Raw genomic sequence first — 24284 nt, forward strand, 5'->3', positions numbered from 1 at the left:
CTATTAGCATGAGATTGTCTGTCTGTCTCACTTAAACGTGCTTATGAGCGCACGCACGCACGCACACACACACGCACACGCACACGCACGCACGCATAAACAAATTATGTTTTGGGCTAACTTAAAGTTCAAGTTTTGCAAGTTTTTCCTGAATTATTTTCAACTTGCACACCTCACCACTCGATAGGCGATATCCATCCAATCTTTTTCACGGCTTTCCTTGCACGTGGCGGTGGCGGTGAGTGGTATGTCCGTACAAACTTGGCTTCCCCAGCGTGTAGCCCCCGCCCGCTGGAGTCCACACCCACTGCGCCCCCTGCCCCTCGTCGCGAGGAGCTCATCCGGGTGAGCTTGTTGGCCAGCTCCTGGCGGTCCTGACGGATGGGAAGCAGAGCGCTGCGGATGTTGTCCCGCTGCCTCCTCTCCTCCCCAGAGTTTGCTCCAGCCGCTCGCACGTGTCCTGCACGTGGTTGGTGTGACGCACGATGCTGGGCCGCACGTTGACCTCGACGTGTTTGTCCTCCTCCGCCACCTGGCGGTGGTAGGTCAGTGTGGCCAGTTTGCGCTCCAGTAAGAACCGCTGCAGCTTGTTTCGCTCGAACTCCAACTTCAGCCTCTTGTATTCCCCACCGAGGCTCACATCCCCTCGCTTCGTCACCTTCACGATTCTGGCTGCGATGCGGTCCCGCTGTTGGCGGAGTTGCTCCACTTCCTTCTTCGTCGTCCGGATTTCATTGTCGATGTTGTACAGGCTCAGGGAAAGGTCCTCGCAGCGTTCCTCCCTCTGCAGCAGACGGTGCAGGTCCTCGGTGTGCTTCTTCAGCTCGCGTTCGTGGCTGCTAATGTTGCGATCTAGGGAGGTCAGGTGCAGGGTCAGGACGTTCTCCAACGCCACGATCTTCCTAAGCTTCTCGCCCAAGTCTTTGGTCCGCCGGTCGTCGAGGTCCAGCCACTGCCGAGACAGCCAGATGGCCTTGCGGAACTTGACCAGCAGGTCCACCGGTAGTCGAACAAGATTCTCAGTTCCTTCCGACATGTCCAGGTGCTGCACTAGCTTGGCGCTGTCGGAGCTAAAGAGGTCTGGGTCTATCTCGTCCTCCTCCTCCAGCATGAAGTCGAGCTGTTCTTTCAGGAAGGACAGCCTTTGCGCAATCTTCTCCACTTCAGTCGTGTCGTACAGCGCCTTGACCTCGGCGAACTCTTTGCCGAGCAAAGCCAGTGCAAGCTTCGAGTGTAACCTTTGTCGTGCCCTTTCGACGTCTGAGTCTGCATTGTCGTCATCGTTGATGAAGTGTTCCCCGTCATCCATGTCATGACTATCTTGGGAAAACTGGCTGAACTTTGAGAAAGTTGAACCGGAAGTGACCGTCCGGCCTTGACTGCTCAGGAAAGTGGATTCGTGGAAAAACCTAAAAAGCGGGAGGAAGATCCTATCCACGAAATTGCGGTGCAGCTCGCCCAGGTAGTCCACGAACTCGAAGAACCACACGAAGTACTGCGTGCAGCGCGCGACCCCTGAGGCCAGCTGGTTGCCCGCGAAGTAGATGGTGCCGTCAGTGCGCATGCTCGCTCGCCTCAGTTGCTGCTGCACGACCATGCGCAGACGAGCTAGCGAGTGGAGGGAGCTGACTAGGATTTCGTTTTGGTTGGGAAGCGATGCAAGGGCTTGGATGTAGGCAAGAAGCACTTCCGGCTTAAAGGTCTTGAAGCACAGGGAGACCTTGTCCTGGAAGGCGTCGATCTGCTTTCTCATCAGTTCGCTGCGTTCCTTTTCTTCCAAGAGAAGTAGTCGCAGCTGTAACAGAATCGCATCATCATATGTACTGGTGACAAATTCACTAAAAAGAAAAAAATTAACAATTTTCTTTTCAATTAGTTAGAAGAACAGCTCACATTAAATGTGAAAAAAATAAAGTGAAATTTATAGAAAAGATTTTCTGCCCTACAACTCCGAGACAAGTCTAATTAATGCAAAATTAGAGATTTTGTGCATTACTAAACTTTAGTAATGCTATAAACCTAACACGTCTACTGCAAGTGGTTTCTCTATGTTGTCAAACATCTGTGCATGCATGTGACTGTGGGTCCAGACCACAACATCCGCTGTCAGGAGTGATTACCTGAAGTTTGTCTCCTGTTGAGGTGTCTTCTTCGCCGTCCGAATCCCCAGTTCTGGAATAAAATAACTTTTTGTTAGTATTAACACATTATTTCAGACTTTATAATTGAATATAAAGCCATCGCTTTCAAGTTTCTCGTGATGACAACTGTATTTCGCGGTCACACGTGTGGTGGTCACGCGCTTCTGATGGTCACTCGTAGTGTCCGGTGGTCACGAGTTTCTAGTGATTACAGCTGTCAACACCACGAGGTAATGCCCTAGGTTTGACAAGTTATTTCAGCCACATGTTTTACTGATATTATCAGTGAAATAGATGAAAAGACCATCAATACAGGGTCTAGTTGACTGGAGAGCTGCTGTGTAAACAGAGAAGCTATTATCACTCGACCAGTGAAATGGAAACCGCCGATACAAGAAGATGGCTCTTTGTGGAGCAAATGGTTGGGCGGTTTCCCCCCATACAATTTTGTTCATACCTGTCGCAGTCACTTTTGATAGTCTCACCTGTGTAAAGCAATCAAGCGCCAGCACTTTGTTTTCACACAACGGAGGTGAGAGCGAAGTGAGTTCAAACGGGTTCGAACACGTAACACACCCGCCGCGTGTTGGTCTGTGTGTTTGCTCCATGTGGATCAACAAATACACCCGCAGGCATGTCCCGGGTGTCTTCTGAAGGCCTCATTGAAGTTTAACCGATCGTAAAATTGGAGCCACAGACAAGTGCCGATGAAACTGCTGTGAAATTATTCCTCTTGCTGTCACTTTTTACCTGGACTGAAGGTGTCAGGGATCTTGTTTGTACAAATCACTACACCATGTCCGTTGCTAGCAGCACCAGGGAAAGTCAAAAGTTTGATCTTTTGTTCATGGATATAAAACGGAGTGTCAAAAGAAGTCAAAAGTTGATCGTTTGTCGTGGGTGTAAAACGGAGCAAGTCTTGATCAGGAAGGGGAAAAAAAGGACAGTGGTGGTGTACTGTACTTTTGTAAATTTAAGTAGGGGTGGGCTCTGTTTCCCCCCGCCACACCCGTTATAACATTGTCATCCGCTTTCCAACTGTCACACCCATACCTTTTCCACAAGGTCTTACACAAATACAAACGCACAAATCCTATTTCACAGTCTTAACTCCTTTAAAAAACACATTGTCACACCCACTTCGTGTCGTACGACATGAAAGTGATGCACTAACCCTATCAGTCATTGTCATATCCATTTCTTTTCGCAAAGCAGTTCCAAACTGCTCAACCCCCAAACACACCCTTTGTACACATGCGGGTATGCGCTCCAACTTGTTGTGGTTACCGACAAAATAATACATTTTCGTTGCGACCTCTCATACACACCACATAAACAACCACACCTTCTTCTGACAAACAAAACACAAAACCTCCGATGTTTCGTTATACCAAGCGATATTGCACCTGTAGTATTCATTCCAAAAGTGAAAACAGACTCGACTCCTTGTTCAAAAGAAGAGGTGTGCCGCTACTCTCCTATCTCAAATATTATCGTCCTGCTCATCTAGGATGAAATGAGATGACAGACATTGTTTCTCAAATCTCACCTCCTGGTGCTCTCTAGAAAAGTTCTGCCTACCTACATCCTGGAGATTACATTCTCTAGAACGGGTGGGGACATTTTTTGTGTTTGTGTTTCTCTGGGGCTTGATGCCAGATATTAAGGGTGGGATATTGACTTCGGGTGTGATCAGTCACCGTCGCAGTGACAGCTCGCAAGCTCAAGTCTATAGGTCAGGTCATTGGCGTGGCGCGGGATCGATGTCGCCAACACTGCTCCATGCATGTGGATGATTAAATAACAGGAAGCCAGTCCCCGGTCGAGGTGACGAGAATTATGCCTTCAGGATTGGCTATTCAACCACATTTTAATTTTTTTTTTTTTTTTTTTTTTTTTTTTTTTTTGTCATTTGCCTTTGTCTGATACTTTAATTATTTACTCTCAGCAGTCTATATTCTGAGCTTTTTGAGAAATGCTAGTCGTAAGCCATTTCTAGTCAAGATCATATACCTCATCAAAGACGAACAAAAATGGAATTTCTTCTGTACTTGTTACTATCTATGCTTGTCTACTTTTGTTCGTGGACATCTTTGTGTTTGACTGTTCTTGTGTCTGTGTTCCTCTATGTACATGTTTATACTCATCTGTGTATCTATGTTTTTAGATAGAACTACCCAGTCATCCTTTAAGAAATCAGCATGGAAGGAGTATGGATTTAACTAGTTATGAATTGCTGACTGATCCAACAATCAAAGCGTCCGCTTCCGTTTCAACTGCGCCTGCGCAATCGCGAATTTTCCAAATGTGGATAGAATGCTAGCTACGTGGAATGCTAGACACGTGTATTTTATTTCACTATAACTTGCTTTCTGTCAAACGTCTGTTGGATAAGAATTGTTTATTAAGTTTCTCTTTAGAGTTTGGCAGGGCGCTGGGCATGCGCCAGAAGCGTGCCTTTGACCTCCGGAAATCCCACTTGACCCACTTGCGGCAGTTAGACTGTTTACCAGCGAGCGAGATACGAGGTCTCGAGGCTATCCGTCTGTTTAGGTAGGCACATCCGTGTAAATAGTTCTTCCTGTCACTTTTAACCCCGCTAAAGGTTCATTTTCACCTGCCACGTATTAATTTTATACGGGCGGTCAGAGAGTGAGGACAAAGGTCAACACGTTTCTCTAAGTGATGGCCTTCCTGAATCTAGTGAACACAGAACAGCTCAGTGGACATACCTACGTGTCCCAGTTAACAGTGCAGGTTGAATGTACACAACAAATGCCATGGCAGCTTTCAGGGGACAAAAGGCGCCATTTTTCGTCTTGCAAAATAAAAAGTATTTTCTCGCCGTCACAGTAAACATCTTTGTATAAATCGAACCCTCTACGAATGAATCAGTCGGTGAGTAAGTACGTTATGTTAATGAAGGGTAGGCTCATAAAAGGATTGAAAAGCTTTTAACAAACGGTCCTGTCATTTAGTTTGTTTTCCTTCCAGAAACATGCTAATCCATGGATGAATTATTTCCAGTTTGTTTTGATGAATAGCGTTTGCTACTTTGGTTGTATGTCCCAACGACTGAAGCTTGTAAAACTGTTGTTTGGGGATTGTGCTGATGTGGGTGTGGGTGGGATATTTCAGGGTGTATAGTATGTGTTCTTGCTTTCAAATACGTTCTTTTACTCCAGAGTTGTGGGTGTTCATATGAATGTGAATCAACAGTTATGTTTTCTCAGGTGTAGCAGGTGTCCATGACGTAGTTCTGTTCATTGACTTTATCGTAGCCGACTCATTGTCGACATGTTGACATTTTCTAAAATGTTCCCCTGAATTGGTTTGGCTTTTTCATTTCTTTCATTTTTCTTTCATGTTTTGAATTTACATTTAACGACATTTCTTCAACAAAACAACGCTCAAATGCAGCTGCAACAACAATTTATGTTGTTGATGTTGTTGCTGATTTAAAACGGGAAAGTTGGTAACGGTAAAAGTGGCAGTTAAATCGACACAAGACGACCATGGGTTTATTTTTTGCGTCCTGCTTTTTTTTTTGGTTTTTCCTAAAGGAAAAGGGTAACGCGTCCCACAGCCGAACAGGCGGCGAAATGTAAGTGGTTCACCGCTCCTAGTGGAGGCATACGAAGTGCAACCCTTTTCTCCGTCACCTTTTACCTCCTCTGGCCCTGAGTTCTTAACATACTGGGAAGCAAGGGGCAGTTTTTCAACTATAATACTAGACGAGATGCAAGCAGTAAACCTGCTCCAAAGCTGAGCACCCTAACTACCGTCTACAATGGCTGCCACTGGCTACAAAAGGCAGCGCAGGTTTCAAATGAAATAAAGTCTTACCTAAAATTAAAGTCCGCTTCCTCCAGGGTCGATCCAGCATCGTCACTCCTTCTCGAATCCTTGGTAGTCATGGTGATGGAGTCACGTGAACCCGACCTGGAATAGTTGTGCTTCTCCATGTCCAGTCCTTGTCGTCTTCTTTTTCTTCTGCAAACAGCTTTCTTGTCTGCCCCGACAAGAATGTCTCGTCCTCTGAAAATAAGTGCTTTAATTTGTTTGTTTGTCAGACTACGAAACTGAAATTTAGCTTGGTTGATGTGTTTTTATTTTCACATAATTGCAGGTCGAATCACAGATATCAGTTGCTTGTGTAACTTTATCCTTGCTACAGCGAAATCAACCCCAAACTTCCGTTTCAAAGACCGTTGCTTGTTCTCAGTACAGTGAATTTCCAAATATGAATCCAAATGGAACTGAATGTGTCATTAGTAGAACACAGACAACGCCAGAGTTTTCTGGTCAGAGAGAGGTCACCTGGAGTTTACCAATAATATTTTAGGCTATGAACGCTCCACTGGTGTTCACATTTCACTTGAACATTTCAACAAGACAATGGCGGGAAGGTCCACAGTGGCGAGGACAGCCACAAACTGTTCCGGCCAAGCAGCCACGTGTGACTGTAACGGTCTGGCTAAGGTAGACTTTCACAGAGAATCGCTGCTGATCAATGAAGAGGCGAGAAAAACTGACAACGCCTTCGCCTCGGTCCAGTGCGGAGTAACGGGTAGGGTTGGGGTGTATCGATAGATCAGAACTTCGATACCTGAACCTATTTTTTTTTTCTCCCATACACAACAAACGCAGATGGTAGTTGATATTGCCTGGAGACTATTTTTACTTAAGTTAAGAATATGCCGGTACACGTTGTAGAACAATACTGATAAATAAAATAAAGGTTATGAATACTGAAGAAAACCTTTATGTGTGTGTGCGTGCGTGAAAAAAAAAACATAATAAATTAATAGCAGACAGTACAACAGTACAACGGCGAAGAATCAGAAAAAGATAATCAATTCCATAAAAACAGAATGTTGACAATAGGAAACCTTGTGTATCGACTCGTGTATCGCCCCAATGCAAACTCATTACTCCCATAGCAAAGTGAGCCTTCGAACACCGTAAAAAGCCACCTGATTGCAGCTGACAGGCATGAAACAGTCGTCCTGTCAAAACAGACACTAGCTTTGTGTTATCTACACTCACTGTGACCCGGATTCACTAGCAGGAGAAAGTACAGACTGATCCCTGCTAGCACTCGCACCGTGTGTCTGACAGTAACTGCCAGGTGTCGGGTGTGTTCATGTTGTACTTGGCCTCCTTACATGTTCGCTACGCCGTTTTCTACAACTGTCAGTTTTCTCAGTATTCTGAAAGTTAACAGACTGCTATTCAGTTCTGAGCGGACAGAATATATAGTTTTTAAGACTTTATTTAATATTCGAGGATGAGCGATACACTTGCAAGACATGTAACGCTGTAGCCGTTGATAGTCTTGTTTGAAACAGAAAAGTTGAAACAGCGAAACGGATACCAGTATAATAAATATTAGGTAAAATTTCAAATATTAAACCGGAAATATGCATATAAACAGCGAGTAACAGCGCATTAGTTTAACCCTCAAGAAATTCCGGTGACGGGGAAACACATTTCTCTCTAGTGCGCCTGTTATACACAAGAGGACCACACAGAATTCTCGTGAAGTTTATAAGACTTAATGTAAACTTACCATTTACCATTCCCATCAGATTGAACCTTATTTTTGGAGACGTTCAAACGTTGTTTATAATGTTTACTTTTCCTATAACCACAGGCTTCTCATGATCCTTTCCACGGAGAGAATGTGTCTTTCTGAAATGAAAACGCTTCAGGAAGAAAAATAAATCTTTGCCCTTATCATTACATAAATTTCGATTTCACCTTTTATTAGGTTCTTATCTCTGGTAAATGTACAAGTATTACATTATTAGTAGGATAACTGGGGTTTTCATTCCTGCTGTTTAAATAGTCTTTGTGAGAACCATGAGAGTTTAGACACGAGACATCGTTCTTGTTGATGCAAATGTACTGCACGCAAAGACCTGCCAACGCATTAGCTTTAACAGTCAATAATTCAGCCATAAAAGTTTATGACAGCAATAATATGGATCGAAAAAAAGATGACGAAAACATGTAGTAAGCTTAATCAATGCATAGAGTTCAGCCTGTCATCCCCGGTGGGTGGGTTGGTGGGTGAGTGAGTCAGTGAGTCAGTGAGTGCATGCACGCAAGCAAGCATTATTGGAGCCAATGGGCGCTGGTTCGATTCCTGTCTGGTGTTAAGTTTTCCTCAGTAGACCCAACTGTCGGGAATAAGTATCCGACTTCAGACAGGTTACGGAAGGTAACTAGGCAGCGAATGAGAGGAGATGGACACTGTACCCACAAGCAGCTGGCCCTGAGAAAACTGAGAAAAATAAGGTCTCTAACACCTCACTCCCACACGACCTAAAAAGACTATACAGAACGAATTTACCTTTAACTATATTAAATGTAAACTGTTTTAATGAACACACACACACCCAACACCCTCCCCACAACTTCCAGACACATATATCTATACACACACACATGTGCGCATAGCGCTGGTAATCAGAAGTGCTATTTAATTCTGTAAAGATTTTAAAATACTTAAAATTAATCTCATCAAAGAATATTTGAGAAACTTGTGCACATATATGTAAATAATACATTCTATACAAGGCTCTTTATGCGGCCCTATGCTTCTCGAGGAGTAACAAACAACAAGAACTAAACTAACACAATCTCTTTAATAACAATTAAGTTACCCAACAATATATTCAGCATTGGCAACAGTGGGCAGGAGACCAGTATATTCAAAACAACACTACTAAAGTTTATTTCTCTAACACTGAATATTATAACACTGAATATGGTTTGTTGGCACTCAATAGATTCGTTAAAATTCACGAAGGGATGATTAAGGAGAAGGGAAAATATAAAATATGGGAACCTCACAAGAAATGTATGCTTTGACATGAGAAGAATTTCTAGAATCAAAGTGTTTGTTTTTAAATGTAAATTTATTCTGCTATAAAAGTTCTGGAGAGTCACTTTTCGTGTGTTTTAAAACGGAGGATTTCTTTCATTTGTCGTATTTGTGAGTTTACTTCAAACTACAAAACCTCTTGCTGCTGCTACTCCAGGTACAATACAAAATTTCCTCTCTAGAGGTTTCATCCAAAGAGAAAACATCGAGTGATTCACAACAACACAAGTTTTATGGACATAACTTTGTACAAAACTTGGAAACGACGCCTCGTCTACCTCTCCATTTTCACCAAAATTATTCTCTCCAAAAGAGAAGGGCGTGCTATGGCTCATATTTGCACAAGATCTTCCGCGGAAAATTTTCCACACAACTCAGAAATTTCGTCTCGTCCTTTTTCGTTTTCTCCTGAGAGATTCTCAGTACTCATCGCCCTCACCGCCGGCAGTCTCGATGGAGTCGACGCCGACCTCCTCGTAGTCCTTCTCCAGGGCCGCCAGGTCTTCGCGTGCCTCGGCGAACTCGCCCTCCTCCATGCCCTCCCCGACATACCAGTGCACGAAGGCGCGCTTGGCGTACATGAGGTCGAACTTGTGGTCCAGACGAGCCCAGGCCTCGGCGATGGCCGTGGTGTTGCTCAACATGCACACGGCGCGCTGCACCTTGGCCAGGTCGCCGCCAGGTACCACCGTGGGAGGCTGGTAGTTGATGCCCACCTGCAGAAATGGAAAAAGATAGCAAGAAAATGTGTTCATCAGGAAACATCTTTTGACTTATCATCATCCAATGGATCGCTCTCAAGCAATTTTTCTGGTGGTTTTATTATTGTTTTCTTATTCTATAGATAATTTTTATTCTCATCAAGCTTTTACCACCTTTCATTTAAACATGAAGATATGAAGGAGGGTTTTAAGGATAAAGAGATTGAGAGAAAGAGATTTTAAAGGTCATACATCAGATTGTATACCTGCGCATCAGCCAGTAGAGTTACTTGGTATGTAAAATAGTAAATAGAAAAATCAGAGCAGCTAGACAGTTTTAGACAATTTACAGTAAACTCAAGTAGACGGCATCGTATGTCGTAAACACAGTAATCCTGTGCATTTGTACTGAGTGTATATGATTGTAGTATGACATGGCATTGATCTGTTTGAATGACAGCGATGAGGGACACGAATGACTAAGCTAAGCGAACTACATTATCAAAATACGCAGATAATAGTAAGGGAGATAATTCGAAATCCCGGTGCTTAATAAATATAGAGTTGTTTCCCTTTAGTCATGTTGCGGTGCATCACATTCATGCTGAAGTTTCTAGCAGTCTGGGGCGAAAAGCAAGGAAGGAGCTAATGTTGGATGACCATGTAACTCACCTTAAAGCCGGTGGGACACCAGTCGACAAACTGGATGGTGCGCTTGGTCTTGATGGTGGCGATGGCGGCGTTGACATCCTTGGGCACGACATCACCACGGTACAGCAGGCAGCAGGCCATGTACTTGCCGTGGCGAGGGTCACACTTCACCATCTGACTCAACGGAACGGGTAAACATTAACCGTCTGAGTTGGGTAAGTGCTTAAAGCAAATGCAGACGTTAATCTGTTTTTATTTTCGAAAATAATCATACAAATTAACGAACTTAGACCTTCAGGAGAAACAACAGTATTCCTGCAAAATTATACAAGGATTAAATATACGAGAGTTTTCTGCATAATTTCTGACTAGAAACGTGCATAAATATAATAAATAAAAATAATAAATATAAATAGACATTCACCCATACATAGAAAAAGGGAAAAGAATACAGACACACCTGATTAGCCGGTTCAAAGCAGGCGTTGGTGATTTCCGCCACAGACAGCTGCTCGTGGTAGGCCTTCTCGGCGGAGATGACCGGGGCGTAGGTGGCCAAGGGGAAGTGGATGCGGGGGTAGGGCACCAGGTTGGTCTGGAACTCTGTCAGGTCCACGTTGAGAGCGCCGTCGAAGCGCAGGGAGGCAGTGATGGAGGAGACGATCTGGCCTATGAGGCGGTTGAGGTTGGTGTAGCTGGGGCGCTCAATGTCCAGGTTCCGGCGGCAGATGTCGTAGATGGCCTCGTTGTCGACCATGAAGGCGCAGTCTGAGTGCTCTAAGGTCGTGTGTGTGGTTAGAATGGAGTTGTACGGCTCCACCACAGCTGTCGACACCTGCTCACCAAACATTTCTGTGCGCTGGTAATTGTTCAGAATTTTGCATCCTTCATTCAATCTTTTCTATTCCTTTAAGCTTCAAAACCTACAAGAAGAAAACAAAAAACAAACAACACTCCCAGACTTCATCGGAGGACGCTAATTTTACCTGAGGAGCAGGGTAGATGGAAAACTCCAGCTTGGACTTCTTGCCGTAGTCGACGGACAGGCGCTCCATCAGGAGAGAGGTGAAGCCGGAGCCGGTGCCACCGCCAAAGGAGTGGAAGATGAGGAAGCCCTGCAGCCCTGTGCACTGGTCAGACAGCTTGCGGATGCGGTCCAGCACCAGGTCGACGATCTCCTTGCCGATGGTGTAGTGGCCGCGGGCGTAGTTGTTGGCGGCGTCCTCCTTACCCGTGATGAGCTGTTCCGGGTGGAACAGCTGGCGGTAGATGCCGGTGCGGATCTCGTCTGAGGCAGAGTTAATTGTATATCCTTAATTTACTGCTGACATCGCCAGCAACGTATGAACTTGATACACATCGACTTTCGAATTAGCAAAGGAAGTCGGAAAAAAAAACCCTGAAGAAACACATGTTGAAAATCAGCCCTCCCCTTGTTTAAAATACTGGTGCGGTGCAATTCTTTTTTCTTTGTGACTAGGTGAAGCTTTACTCAATCACTAGACTGACAAAACAATCTGAGTTTAGAGACAAGCGAAGCTTTAAAGGCTGTATTGTGTTTTTTTGTTGTGCGTAACGGTAAATCGTAAAGCGGAGAAAGTGTTGTGGCGCATGAAGAGCATCCGCGCCCTGCAGCCAGTCAAATAATAAATCCCGCCTTTTTCGGCGATTTATCAAGACCACATCGATCTGGTTGCGGGCAGTAGGTACTTTTTGAGAGCGCCCTGTTGCCATAGCAACCAGAGGTCGGTCCTTTGCACCCTAGCTCTCCGTGACGAGAAATCTCTACGGCAAACCAGCCACTGACCTACATCCACCCCTTTACACTTACTGTCCACCTTGCGATATAGAAGCAGCTTTGTGTGTATGTATGATGTGCAGTGGTGTAGTTGGAAGGGAGAGGAAGCGAACGTGTGCCTACAACCTCAACAACATATGTCTTGAGTATTGATATCTCCTACTAGTGCTTTGTACTTGTTTGTTCATCTCCTTCTTCCTTCCCCTTTTGTCTTTGAGCGTTTGAAATACTAGTACGTGAACGAAAGTGTCTGCATATAGTTAATTAACAGAAAAAAAACAATATAGAAGTGGATGAATTCATCGACATTGCAATATCATCAGAGGTTGATTGTCGTGCTTGTGAAACATCCACCGCCGCGGTCTCTCAATTTCGCCAAATGTTGCCTCGTCTAATCGCATTATTATCTCGAGATGGATGAATGAGAAATATGATTGTGTGGGATTTTGTGATGAGACTTTATGTTAACAAACGTAAGGTAGCGGGCCTACAATTACCTTTTCATTATTCATTTTTAACCATTAGCAGCGCAATGTATACTTTCAATCTTCCGAGTCTTACCGACGACGGTGGGTTCGAGGTCGACGAAAACTCCACGTGGCACGTGCTTGCCGGAGCTCGTCTCGCTGAAGAAGGTGTTGAAGGAGTCGTCGCCTCCACCAATGGTGGTGTCGGAAGGCATCTCGCCGTTGGGTTGGATGCCGTGCTCCAGGCAATACAGCTCCCAGCAGGCATTGCCGATCTGGACTCCGGCCTGTCCGATGTGGACTGAGATGCACTCACGCTAAGAGAAAAGACAAGAATGTACTTGTGATGCATCTAAACCCTTGTGAAGTAACTGTGAAGTAACTTGTGAAGCGATATTCCACAGGTGATGCACTAACCATGGTCAAGTTAATCCCATAGTTAAGCTCGAAAACTAACAAAGCGCTGTCATCACTTTGTTAAAAAATGACTTGCAAATTTTAACTTGTCTATTTATTTATTATATTTTTAGATAAAATGATTTAACTCAAGCTACTCACTGAGGTCAAAAGCTAAAGCGAGATCAATGACCGTATGCTAATGAGACTTTGTCCAATCAGCGAGTCTTTTCTGTCTTTCCAGCGTGAGAACTGCCATCTTGACGGATGGTATTTTGTGAGTGGAACACAGTTTTTCACTTAGGTCTTAGAAATTCGTGTCTTACAATGAATGACACCCACTCATATGAATTCTGGTCCATCCATTTATCTCCCCCACCAGTGCCTCTGTACTCATCTCCTGACAAAGACCTGACCTCAATGAAGTGAGAAAGAAACCGAAGGCGACCCATGGAGTGTTTAGGCGCAAGAAACACTCTTTCCGGCGCGAGCTGCGCGCGCATTTACATTTAGCCAATTAAGACGCTTTTGCTCTAACAACATTTCTGTCTCTCCCCTACACCTCCTCAAGTCTTCTTTCTCCTTTAACAAATGCGTTTTCCTCCACTTTAAAGACGAGGCCTTTGCATGGCTGGTTACATCTAGCTTGAAGGATCAAAGATGACAGCCGAGGAAATGAACAAGCCCTGGTAGTAAAGATGCTATTAACTGCAGGTGAACTCTGATTATCTTCTTCAGTCCTAAACTTGCTGTTCTATATTAAGGAACCCATAAACCTGTCACAGTCTATGTGTTGTCGTGTTCTTTTCCACAACTGGAAATGCTTTCGACAGATTCCTCCTATTCAAGTGAGGAATTTTTTTAAAGACTAGAAACACTAGCCACAGCTGTGTGCTACAACAGAAGTTGAGATTTCTTCTTTGAGAAATTGCTTTCTTTTCTGGCTAATATGTGCATCATTCCAGACATCCAGCATGTCAGCCTGGGTGCCGTCTGTGGCGCAATATCTACCCCGGGGGGAGCATGCTGGGAACATGGGGGCAGCAGGCGCCAGAATGGTCTTGCATGATCTGGTGCGACTACCTGACAAAGAACTTGCAATTAGTTTCTGCTCTATGTCAAGGGACCCATTATTACCTGTGAGTGGAACTTAGCAGGTTACTCATCTTCATCGATAGATATGAGATGTTTCATTACTCAACGAGACTAAGTTAAGATAGTGACAGCACAGCGTCCTGCTGACATTAATCAAAACAAGGTATACTTATAAGATGAGAAATCCGGAGGGAAAAGGGACAGGTTGTGACAAAGTCAGATGACTCGTCAAATCATTTGATAGCGGTGTGGGTCCATTTTCGAGCGCAAGCTACGAGAGCTATTCAAGACCAACCCTAAATGTGTTTTTTTTCCCCGATATCAGTAAATGTAGGCGATATAAAATTATCCTGTAAATTTCAGCCTTCAAACCCCATCCGCTAATTATCCGCTACGATTTGCACTTGCGATCGACGAGCGCTAATAACAGTGTACTACGTCACTAACAGTGTACTACGTCACTCTAACAGTGTACTACGTCACACTAGTGCAGCTTTCTTAAGGCTGCCTGCAGTGAACACCATTCAGGAGAGAGAGAAAATGGGCGACAAGTTGGGATTATTAGGATGCTGACAGTCTGCATTTCTCTGTCAGTAAAAGAGGATTTAAACGAATTACAAAAAATGATATCGTTCATTGGAAGATATAGTAAAACTGCAATTCCTACTCATAACAGTCTTGTAGTCTTTTTTAAAATAAATTGTAACAAATAGTTCAAGGTCCCCAAAGCTTTAATTTTGCCAGAAATGTCCAAAGTCATAAGGATACAGCAGCCGCTCATTATTTTTATCTTGCTTAGCATCATATTGTAGGTTTATGTAGCAGTCTGCTTCGGAGTCAAGCTAAAAATAATTATTTCGCCAATATTTCAACAAATACAGTCACATGTAAAGGGTATCTTGACGTTTCTCCGCGAACTAGGGCAGGGAGAGAGAGGAAGTCGACTTAAAATGTTTTGTGGAAATGTATTCGCATGTATATACATAGACTCCTTGTGTGTTTGTGCGTGTTTACGCGCACCTGTGTGTGCGTGAGTGCGTGAGAGAGAAACAGTCTACAGATCTGGGAAACTGTGCTCTCAAGCTCGTAATTAGAGAGAGTGTGTGCACGCGCGCGCGCGTGTGTGTTCGTGAAAGAGAGACAGATGGGCGGGGTGAGGAATAGCTACAAGGAAACGGAAGTAAGCGAGTAAGTATGCAACAGGAAATGACCTCATCTACTTACAAAGACATTCTTCGTGTCCTCATTCTATAACCCAAAATAGCAGCGGCCTCCAAAATATCTTTTTAACATTCTCGCTAACCAGAGAGGATTTCGCGCTGCCTGAAAGCTCCAAAACGAAATACAAACACATATTTTTTAAGCATCGAAGGCGGCTTTTCCGACACAGTCTTCGGCGACCCCAGATTCGAACTACAACTGGTCAACCTGTGCAGCAACGACCGAGAGCAATAAACAATGTGTTTACGCGGCTAAACGGGTGCAGAACAACGGTTCCGCTGGCCAGAAGGGAAACTAAGCGGATGGGTGGTGGTTGATGAGTGGGGTGAGGGAATTGGGAAAATGAACGGGAGGGTCCTGGACGCCCAACATTTACTGTATTGATGCGCGCCGCAAACCACGCATGCGCAGTGACTGGTCGATCGATCTCGAGAAGGGTCTCTCGATCAAGGTCACTAGAGTTCACCAGTTGCACGAAGCCAAACAACAATAAACTGCGTTGTTTTGGCCACGCTCTTCCCTCCCAGAGACACAAATTACAATTAATGACTCAATTAAAAACTATCATCTCTGTCATCCTCTTGGCATTGTCTTGCTGCTTTGTTTTCATCGACTGGTACATCTTTCTGAATCGACAGGAATATCAACGATGATATTTCTGGTAGGGTTATCTCCACCCGTGAAGGTGGTGCATCCTTTTCCTTTGTAGGATGCCAGACTCTTTTGCAAACAAAATTTTGGAAAACAGTCATTCTGAGTGGTTTTGTTTGTAGAATTTAGTTGTTTAGTAGATTACTGTCCGTTGACAAACAGCGGTAAGAACTCCATATAAATACTACAAAAGAAGTGAATAAAAATCATTCGGCTTAGCATTTTCATTATTGTATGATATTAGTAAATTCATTAGGATCAACTATTTACATTCTAAAAATTAGTGTAGTAGTAAAACTGCATCACATTTGTTATTGCAAAGAGAACGACTACAGCAACAAGTGACAGTAAGTCACAACGTAATTATCAGGCGCAATTGTCGCTGAAGCCTGTTCCACCAAGATGTTCACCACAACTACATCGCAATCACCACAACTACATCGCAATCAGTGCTGTCGCTAGACTTGATGTACAAAGACACTTACCATTTTTACAGGCTAGAGATGGGCGAGTGAAGTTCCTGAGTGAGTCCAGGGGCTGGTGAGTGAGCGACTCTCACGACCGACGGACCTGAATGCGGAGATGTTTGTGTGGAATCCGACAGAACCACAGCTTCCACCTTTTGCGTGTCGCATCAGAAGCGCTCCGCCAGCGCATCACAGTCCATGTCGCTCGCAGGGACCTGCGCACGCGCGCACGCACGCACGCGCACACATACACGCGGGGGACGCTGATCATGTCTGTGCTATTTCATTGGTCAATGTCGGGTCACGTGGTTTAAAAGTCTCCCAGGGTGTAAATGGCAGCAAGCGGAGTAAACAGTCTCTCTCACACACTCGCTCTATCCTGTGTGTCGGCATCTGCACAAGAACGCAATTAAAGCAAAATGAGAAGTTTGGAGAAGTTGTTGAAAAATCTGGAGCTTTTGATGCCAGAGGTGAAAATTTGTTTGTAAGAGGGGAAGCGACACTGCCGTCTGATGTGTGTCGAGCCGTAATTGTTACTATTCCCCAACCATTCCCTCCTGCCCCAGTGATCTCCCCTCTTCCATCCCCTGCGTTTCTTTCCTTCCTCTGTCTTCTCGTGGCTGAAATCCTTACCTCCCCTTCTCTTACATTACCAGTGCGCGAGCTCTCACTTACGGCTGTCAGAGGAGAAATATATCCTACCATTCTTTTTCCTCCTTCACTCTTTCCATCAATCTATCCTCTTCCTCCTGATACCCTCCATCTCCTTTTCTTGTTTTCCCCTCCATCCCTCCCTCCTGTTGTACTATCGGCAGGCTAATCCTAATTCTGCACATCGGAATAATCAGCATACTATTAACTGTGAAGGCTTTATCTGCCGCCGGACGAGTTCAAAATCTGTTGAGCAGCGACTGCAGTAGTCTGGTGTTTCCAGGCTTGAGGAATGCTCGCTATGTAGGGCTAAGAATCAGTTCCGTTCCGACTTCACATATCGTCTCATTCACCACCAGCCACATGTTACCTGTGTGAAGTGGTTGTGACGTCAGTACCATCACAGACGATATATTAAAGTCTTTAATACCATTTATCGTAGTCAAGAGTTTTTCTTCTAAAAGAGTTTCCACTAACCTACATCATCATCATCTGGACAGGTTCTCTAAGTTCCATCCCCTGGTAGTATACAGAATGGGATTTTACTTCCTATAATGATGATGACAGAATTTTATTTTTCACATTTCTGAAACGCTGAAGTGAATTAATCTTTAGTTTTCAGTTTTTAAAAATGTAAAAAATATTGAAGAAATGTAAAATTAGAAAATTATAAACAAACCAGGGCGCGCCAAGGGCAGACAAATCTGCTATTTATTGATTAGTGTAATTAGAGTAGTTTCCCTTGCATTAGTTTTTTTTTTTGTCCTATAGTCCGTGTGTCTTGATACCGTTCAGTGTGTAATACTTTGCATAATTACTCAGTAATTCAATCAGGTCACTGATGAATAGGTACACGAAATGAGATGTTTGTGTGTGTGTGCTTATGTGTGTGCGCTTGTGTCATCTTCCATCTTGCTCCCTGCGTGTCACTGACTTCTGTCGTCTTCGCTTCTTCAGTGCCAGGACTGTGCTCTGCTTTCAACTATGTTGGCCTAAAACTTCGAATTCGGTAACCCAACGAATAATGTCTTTTCACTGGCCTACACTTGAAATTCAAAACATTACGTATACCGATCCTTGCTTTGTGAAGTCCGGTGCTGGCGGGAAGGGAGTGAGAGCAAATAATTATAAGATCACTGAAACTTGTTTTTTAGTCCCGCAGCCATTATTCTTGTTTGTGTGTTTTTCTTTTTATTAATAGCGCTTTGACCCAGCCTTAAATGGTGAGGAAAACCGCTATGCAAATTAACTTTATTATTATTATTAGTAGTAGTATTAAAGCTCACAAACACACGCACATATAAAGTTAATGCACTCATTACCTCCCTAAAACAAACACACACACAATCATTTCGACAAACAGATCAATTGCATAATAACTGAGCATGAAATTTTATATCTCTCGTATTTTTCTCATTTTTGTCAAACTCACCCACATATCGCACAGAAGCATAACAACTCTGCTGTCAAACTGACAGAACATAAACAGTCCGTTAAGTTTGAGCAGCCTATAGTCTACTTCTAGTACACAGAGGTCACAACTGTACAGGCGACAAGATTGCCACAGTTGATGGCCATTTTATGAAACAAATTGTTCCTGACTTCTGGACTGGTAAGTCATACGAAACAGCAGACTGGGTGACAGTTTCAAAAACAACCACACACCAATGCTGCACCAAGTAATATTTTGATGGGCTTTGACACCTCCAAGTCACTGCAACCAACATCCCATGTAGTCCCCGCTACTGCACTGGGTCATCACAAGATCCACACAGGTCTTGCGGAAAGTCGATAGAATGTCATCGCCATCAGTTTAAAGTCAGTCACAATTCAAGCCTGTCGCTAGACATTGTGGCTTGAGTACATGGGTCTTCAGTCGCCATTAGACCCAGCAGATTGCTGCAGGGTGGGGCCAAGCGAGTGTGGAGCGGAGGTCGTATGCGGGTGGAGTTGAGGAGCCAGACCTGGGGGGAGGGAGCGACGGCGCACCCCCAGGCTCTCCCATTTGACCCACGACAGACGAGCGGTGAGATCTGAAACAGAAAGGTGAAGATAACAGTGACGAGCGATGAAATGGAGATACCTTGTAACTTGTAGACGGAAGATGATGCTCTGTTGTGACAGCAATTATTTTAACTATTAATCTAACAAAACAATGTTCAGTATGCCACAATGAAAAGTTAAACGCTTGGTGTCTGGTGTCTAGTCTCATTATCCACCTCTCTGTTCTTTTTTATGTTTGTGATGACAAACATTACCAAATATCCAATCTAAATTAACTAAAATACCTTTTGCTGGGTCTAAAAACAAATGGCCGACTAAAGATAGACTTCATAGAGGACACTTACACATAATGATTTAAACAATACACCTAAATTAAAAGTAATCTGATACAACTGAATCTCCAGATAGTTTTGAGTATCAGAAACTCGAGTTACAGAGATAGTCTCAAGGAATGACATTGCCCTCCACGGTTACATATCAGAACGACAGCATCCACAATGCAAGCTTGCAACAAGAATGATCACTTCCTTTAGTAAGTCAGTCAACACCTACACCACCTTGAAAAATATAACAGAATCAATCTAGCCATCCAACTCAAACACTAAGCTACCATGGTATTGGATGTATGCAAGATGACACAGCTAAGGGAAGTAAACACCAGAGGGCCTAACAGTACTGACAGCAAATAACAAAATATATAAACACTCCGCACCTGTCACTGCAGGAGCTCTGACCTACGTGACCTTCGTAAATAAATATTTGTCATTTGTTTCTCTTTCTCTCTGGTGGACGACGACGACGATGAAAAAACGTGTACAAAACACTTTCACACCAATAAAAAAAACTCATTCCCCACTTAAAAAGCTAGAACCAACAGTTTCACAAAAAAATATCGATGTTAGAGGAAGAAAAAGGTTTAAAACGAGAGCGTAAGCTGTGGGGAGATCAACAGCCTAAAATAAATAAATTATAGCAAGTTTATAATTTTATAATTTCAGCCATATATATGTGACATAAAATCAAGATATGAACAATGATATCAGTGACAATAGAAATAAGGACACAAGAAATATTGTAAACGCCACTAAAGACCAAGTGAGTGGAATATAATCAAATAAATATAACACGGGGCATGGCGCTTAATTAACAAAACGTTTATCGAAGGTGTCTGCAAAAATATGAATGGCTCGATACCTAGAAGAGATCACCCTTAAAATGTGATAGATACGATACCAAAGACTTAATATAATATATTATTGTCTTTGGTGATACTACGGAAATTTAAGAAAACAAGCAAACTCTTCACTTTGTGTATCGAAAATGATTTTTTTTAAATTACTTGTACGAAATAGTAAAAATAATTTCCGTGTTACTTTTGCATATCTTATCTCGTTACAAACTTTCTTATCTTTTATTCTAAATGTAGGTTTTCTATTCTTTTCTTAGCTTTTATGAAGAATCTGTTTCTGTGAATCATTCTTGGTGGGAAGTTTGATTAGTAATAAACATATTGCACAAAGTATTCAGAAGATGAAACGCATGTTTCTAGAGTTGATTAATTTTTTCTGCACATAAACATCGCAGATGAATACACATGTCAAAAATAGGGGATGGACTTTATGAACGCTCCTAGGTTTGTACTCAAATTTACAATAATGAGCGATATTACCTGATATTATTCAATATTACCTGATATTATTTATAGAAAGTGGTCTGTATAAAGAACTACTTATTATTACAATGAACTCAAGTCATTAATTACGATCGCCGCTTTTGCTTCTTATTATTAATCTTCCTCTTCTTCTCTCTCTCAGCCCTTATTTCTTTATTTCATTTTTTCGCTCTCCCATAAAGTTCCACGACAAGGCTGATGTTTATTGTTTAAAATTCACAGTCATAGGAAACATCCGCGTTTCCCTGACATCTGTAAGCTTTGATAAATCTTTTACAAAGTCAAAGATGGATTATCGAAAATGTGTTATTGGTACACTTCGGAAGGTGATTTTACGAGAAAGCTAAATTTAACCGTCAAAACAATGTGTAAACGCATGGGTTTTTTCCATGTTCTTTCTGTGGTTAGTTGTTTGGGTGACTGGCGCTTACCTAGTTAATTAATAAGCGTTTCGTGGCGCTCCAAAGATGTTTGGATGGTCGGGAAAATCCAGAAGGAAGAGAAGAAAGATGGTGTTCTCGGTAATCAAGATCCGACATCATGCGTAAACACCGGCTGCAGCTACACACACCCTCTTCAAAAACAGAACGGAAAAGAAAAGAAAGCTTTCCTGGACCTTATTCTTTAGACCGTGGAAGAACACCACTTACCACTCGTGTTCCATACTTGATCTCCATCCAAACCCGCTCCTCGCCCTCCTCTTCCGTCGGGACCAGGCCGGCCGCTGGCCCTCAACGTCGTCTGCACGTAGTCCAGAGCGTCGGCGCCGGACAGCAGGATGTCGCGCAGCAACGCGATGTAAGCAATGGCCAGACGCAGTGTGTCTATCTTGGACAGGCGCTTCTCATAGGGGAACGTGGGCACGTGACAACGCAGCTCATCGAAGGCCGAGTTGATGTTGAGCATCCTCTTGCGCTCCCGAACGTTGGCCGCGCAACGCTGCACTGGCATGCCGCAGCCCAGGAGATGCTGCTGCTGATGGTGCTGAGGTTGGAGCGACCCACCCGGGGACATCGGAAGATACTGTGTGCCCGAGCCTAGAGGGTAAAGGTCAGGCGACTGGTCGTCAGACTGCGACGGACCTGATAGGGAGAGGTCGTGGAAGGTCACGTCTGTGCGGAAATTCTGGACATAGTTGTAGTGGTCGCCGTGGTCGTTGTCGTCGACCTCGCCTCTGACTGACGTCATATGCGAGTTTGGTGCCTCGTTGAGGACCGAGGACTGCGGTAGAGGTGCATGCAGGAGATGTGGAGGCCCTGGCTGTGGGTGCTGATTCTGCTGGTCGTAGCCGTGAAGGTCTGCTTGCATGTTGATGTGAACGGCGACATCTAGTCGGCATTCCATCCCTGGCGCTCTCATCTGCAAGCCGTCGGACCTGAACTCTTCCGGCATTTTTATTGCTGGCTCGGCCTCAACTGGGTTGATGTCCTCGCACCTGGATTGCTCTCCTCCGGCGAACGAATTCCCTCGCGGCTCAGGGTAAGGCGGTCCATACATGTAGGCACAGGGTGGATAGCTGTCTTCGCTGCGGCACTGACGCAAAGAGAACGAGTCGTCGAAGGGGTTCTGGTGGCCAAGGGGTTGGACTTGATGCTGTGCCTGCGAGCGGCGACAGCTAAACCTTTGCTGAGAACTCTCATCTAGGGGGTCCTCGTCGTCATGCTCGAGATTGAAGAATTCAGAATAGCGGTCATGATTAAAAGAGATAGCCATGATCTGTGCAATGCAGTAAGTCAATCGTTCTCCAGGAGTAGCTGGGGTGGTGGGGGTTAAGAGCAAACAGACTTCTGTCAAACCAGCGTCATCACCTTTACAATAATATTAAAAGCAAATGTTCGCTAACCTCATTCTTATTTTTCTGCCAAGTTTTGGATAATATCAAGGAAACTACAGCTAAATTACCTACTATGTCAACAGCATTCCTTATTACAGCTTTGGGGATAACAATCTGTTACACCTGTAGTTTGCCTCGTGATTAATCTAATTGAAAAGCCAAATAGGAAGTTGTCGCCTTTAAATAGTGAACCTTGCTTCCCGGAAGACACACTCTGTTGAAAAACGCGTCAACCAATGACCATCTCGAACTGTCACGTGGTCTCATTATTAATAAACCGCAAAATCGTCGCACGGTCGGCTGGCCACGCCCATCTTGTCAAAGCTCGGAACAGTTCCTGTTTCTCGACTCTGAGAACGCCGCCGTTCGGAATTTTGTTTCTTTGTTTCTTTCTTTTTTTCCCCTCCAGACCCGTTATGACAAACTGAAAGTACGGCCCAGCTTCCGGTACGGTCTGCATTCTTGCAACTCAATTCTGCATCAGCAAGTCATTAAGCTCGCTCCCCAGGCGAGCAGAGGCTGGGACAGAGGCAAGAAAAACGGAGGGTGAGAGACAGCCAGTCTGTCAAGTCCGCTATTCTCGGGCAGCGGACGAGATTTCGGCGAGAACATACGGGAGACGATCGGAAGCTGGACCTGGCAAGTGGCGACGCACCGCGGCCGACGCCCCAAGAGGCGCGTGCAAGTGATTGTTTGGTCCCGATCCCGCTCGCGCCGTTTGAGAATGTCAACTCCAACTGCGTATCGCTAATTACCGAGAGGTCCTGCAGCTAGCCGCGGGCCAAGCCCCTACCCGAGACTTTAGAAGGGAGGATAGGGAGGGATCGGGAGGGACGGGCGATCCCCTCTGAGCCTTTTGAAAAGACGTGCGGCGAAACGCTGCTACAGTCCGAGTTCAAGACATCTTTGTTGAGTTGGCATGATGGGCAGTATTTGGATCAGTCTCGGGTCGGGAAATAAAATTGTTCTTTAATTAAAACAATGGTCTATTCTTTGTTTATATATATATGGTGGTTGATTAAAACAATGGTCTATTCTTTGTTTAGATATTTATGGCGGTATTTGCTTTGACAATGTATGATCAGATGTAGATAGGAATGGAGGTTATGGTGATTGTGTTTCTGTATACAAGATTTTAAACGGGTTGTCGATTCAGATCATGTGTCCTTTGTCCATAACTTTTTTCTGGATATGGAATCAACTTACAAGGCCACGCGTCCGTTAATTTTTCTCTGGGTGCCCTATCATCATCTTTCACCACGTTCATCTATTTCATCCTCAAGGGAACATCATCCCTTCTTCCCTACTTTCACCCGTTTCCCTTGCACATAAAGCGATTCACCTGCATCTTAAAGTATGTGTCAAATGTAATATTGTGTATGAAAACTTGTTCGTGACGGTTTTACACAGACCTCTATATTAGATCGTCAAGATCACACAGAGGAACCATCATGAAGAAATGTTTGTCTCCATTTTCCTATCTTGCAAGTAATGGACTCAGTAGTGACTCTATAACTCCTTAACACAATCACAATCGTTATCTACCTCCCCTCCTCGCTGCTACGCCGTCGTCAATCATCATCATCATTATCGATATTCGTTGGAAATGGAAAACGAGAATATCTTTATATCTATAAACATAC

The 24284-nt window shown here is 44.0% G+C and overlaps 3 protein-coding genes across 3 annotated transcripts; all 3 read right to left on the minus strand.

Moving 5' to 3' along the window:
• Positions 1–44: 44 nt before the first annotated feature.
• LOC112564519 lies at positions 45–7089 on the minus strand. Its single transcript, XM_025239380.1, is given in 4 exon segments — positions 45–430; positions 433–1795; positions 2121–2172; positions 5988–7089. Coding segments are annotated over 4 exon segments (1791 nt in total). The 5' UTR covers positions 6107–7089; the 3' UTR covers positions 45–173.
• Positions 7090–8607: 1518 nt separating this feature from the next.
• LOC112563686 (tubulin alpha-1A chain-like) lies at positions 8608–16651 on the minus strand. The gene is made up of 6 exons (XM_025237931.1): positions 16499–16651; positions 12745–12967; positions 11372–11673; positions 10846–11220; positions 10407–10559; positions 8608–9749 (listed from the first exon to the last, which is right to left on the minus strand). The coding sequence occupies exons 1-6, from the start codon at positions 16499–16501 to the stop codon at positions 9453–9455; spliced, it is 1353 nt and encodes a 450-aa protein (XP_025093716.1). The 5' UTR covers positions 16502–16651; the 3' UTR covers positions 8608–9452.
• Positions 16652–18524: 1873 nt separating this feature from the next.
• LOC112563688 lies at positions 18525–22775 on the minus strand. The gene is made up of 2 exons (XM_025237933.1): positions 21458–22775; positions 18525–19164 (listed from the first exon to the last, which is right to left on the minus strand). Exons 1-2 carry the CDS (start codon positions 22518–22520, stop codon positions 19004–19006), a joined length of 1224 nt encoding a protein of 407 aa, XP_025093718.1. The 5' UTR covers positions 22521–22775; the 3' UTR covers positions 18525–19003.
• Between the last annotated feature and the right edge of the window lie 1509 nt (positions 22776–24284).

This window comes from Pomacea canaliculata, linkage group LG5 (genome assembly GCF_003073045.1).
Source record: "Pomacea canaliculata isolate SZHN2017 linkage group LG5, ASM307304v1, whole genome shotgun sequence".
In the NCBI taxonomy this organism is placed as follows: Eukaryota; Metazoa; Mollusca; class Gastropoda; order Architaenioglossa; family Ampullariidae; genus Pomacea; species Pomacea canaliculata.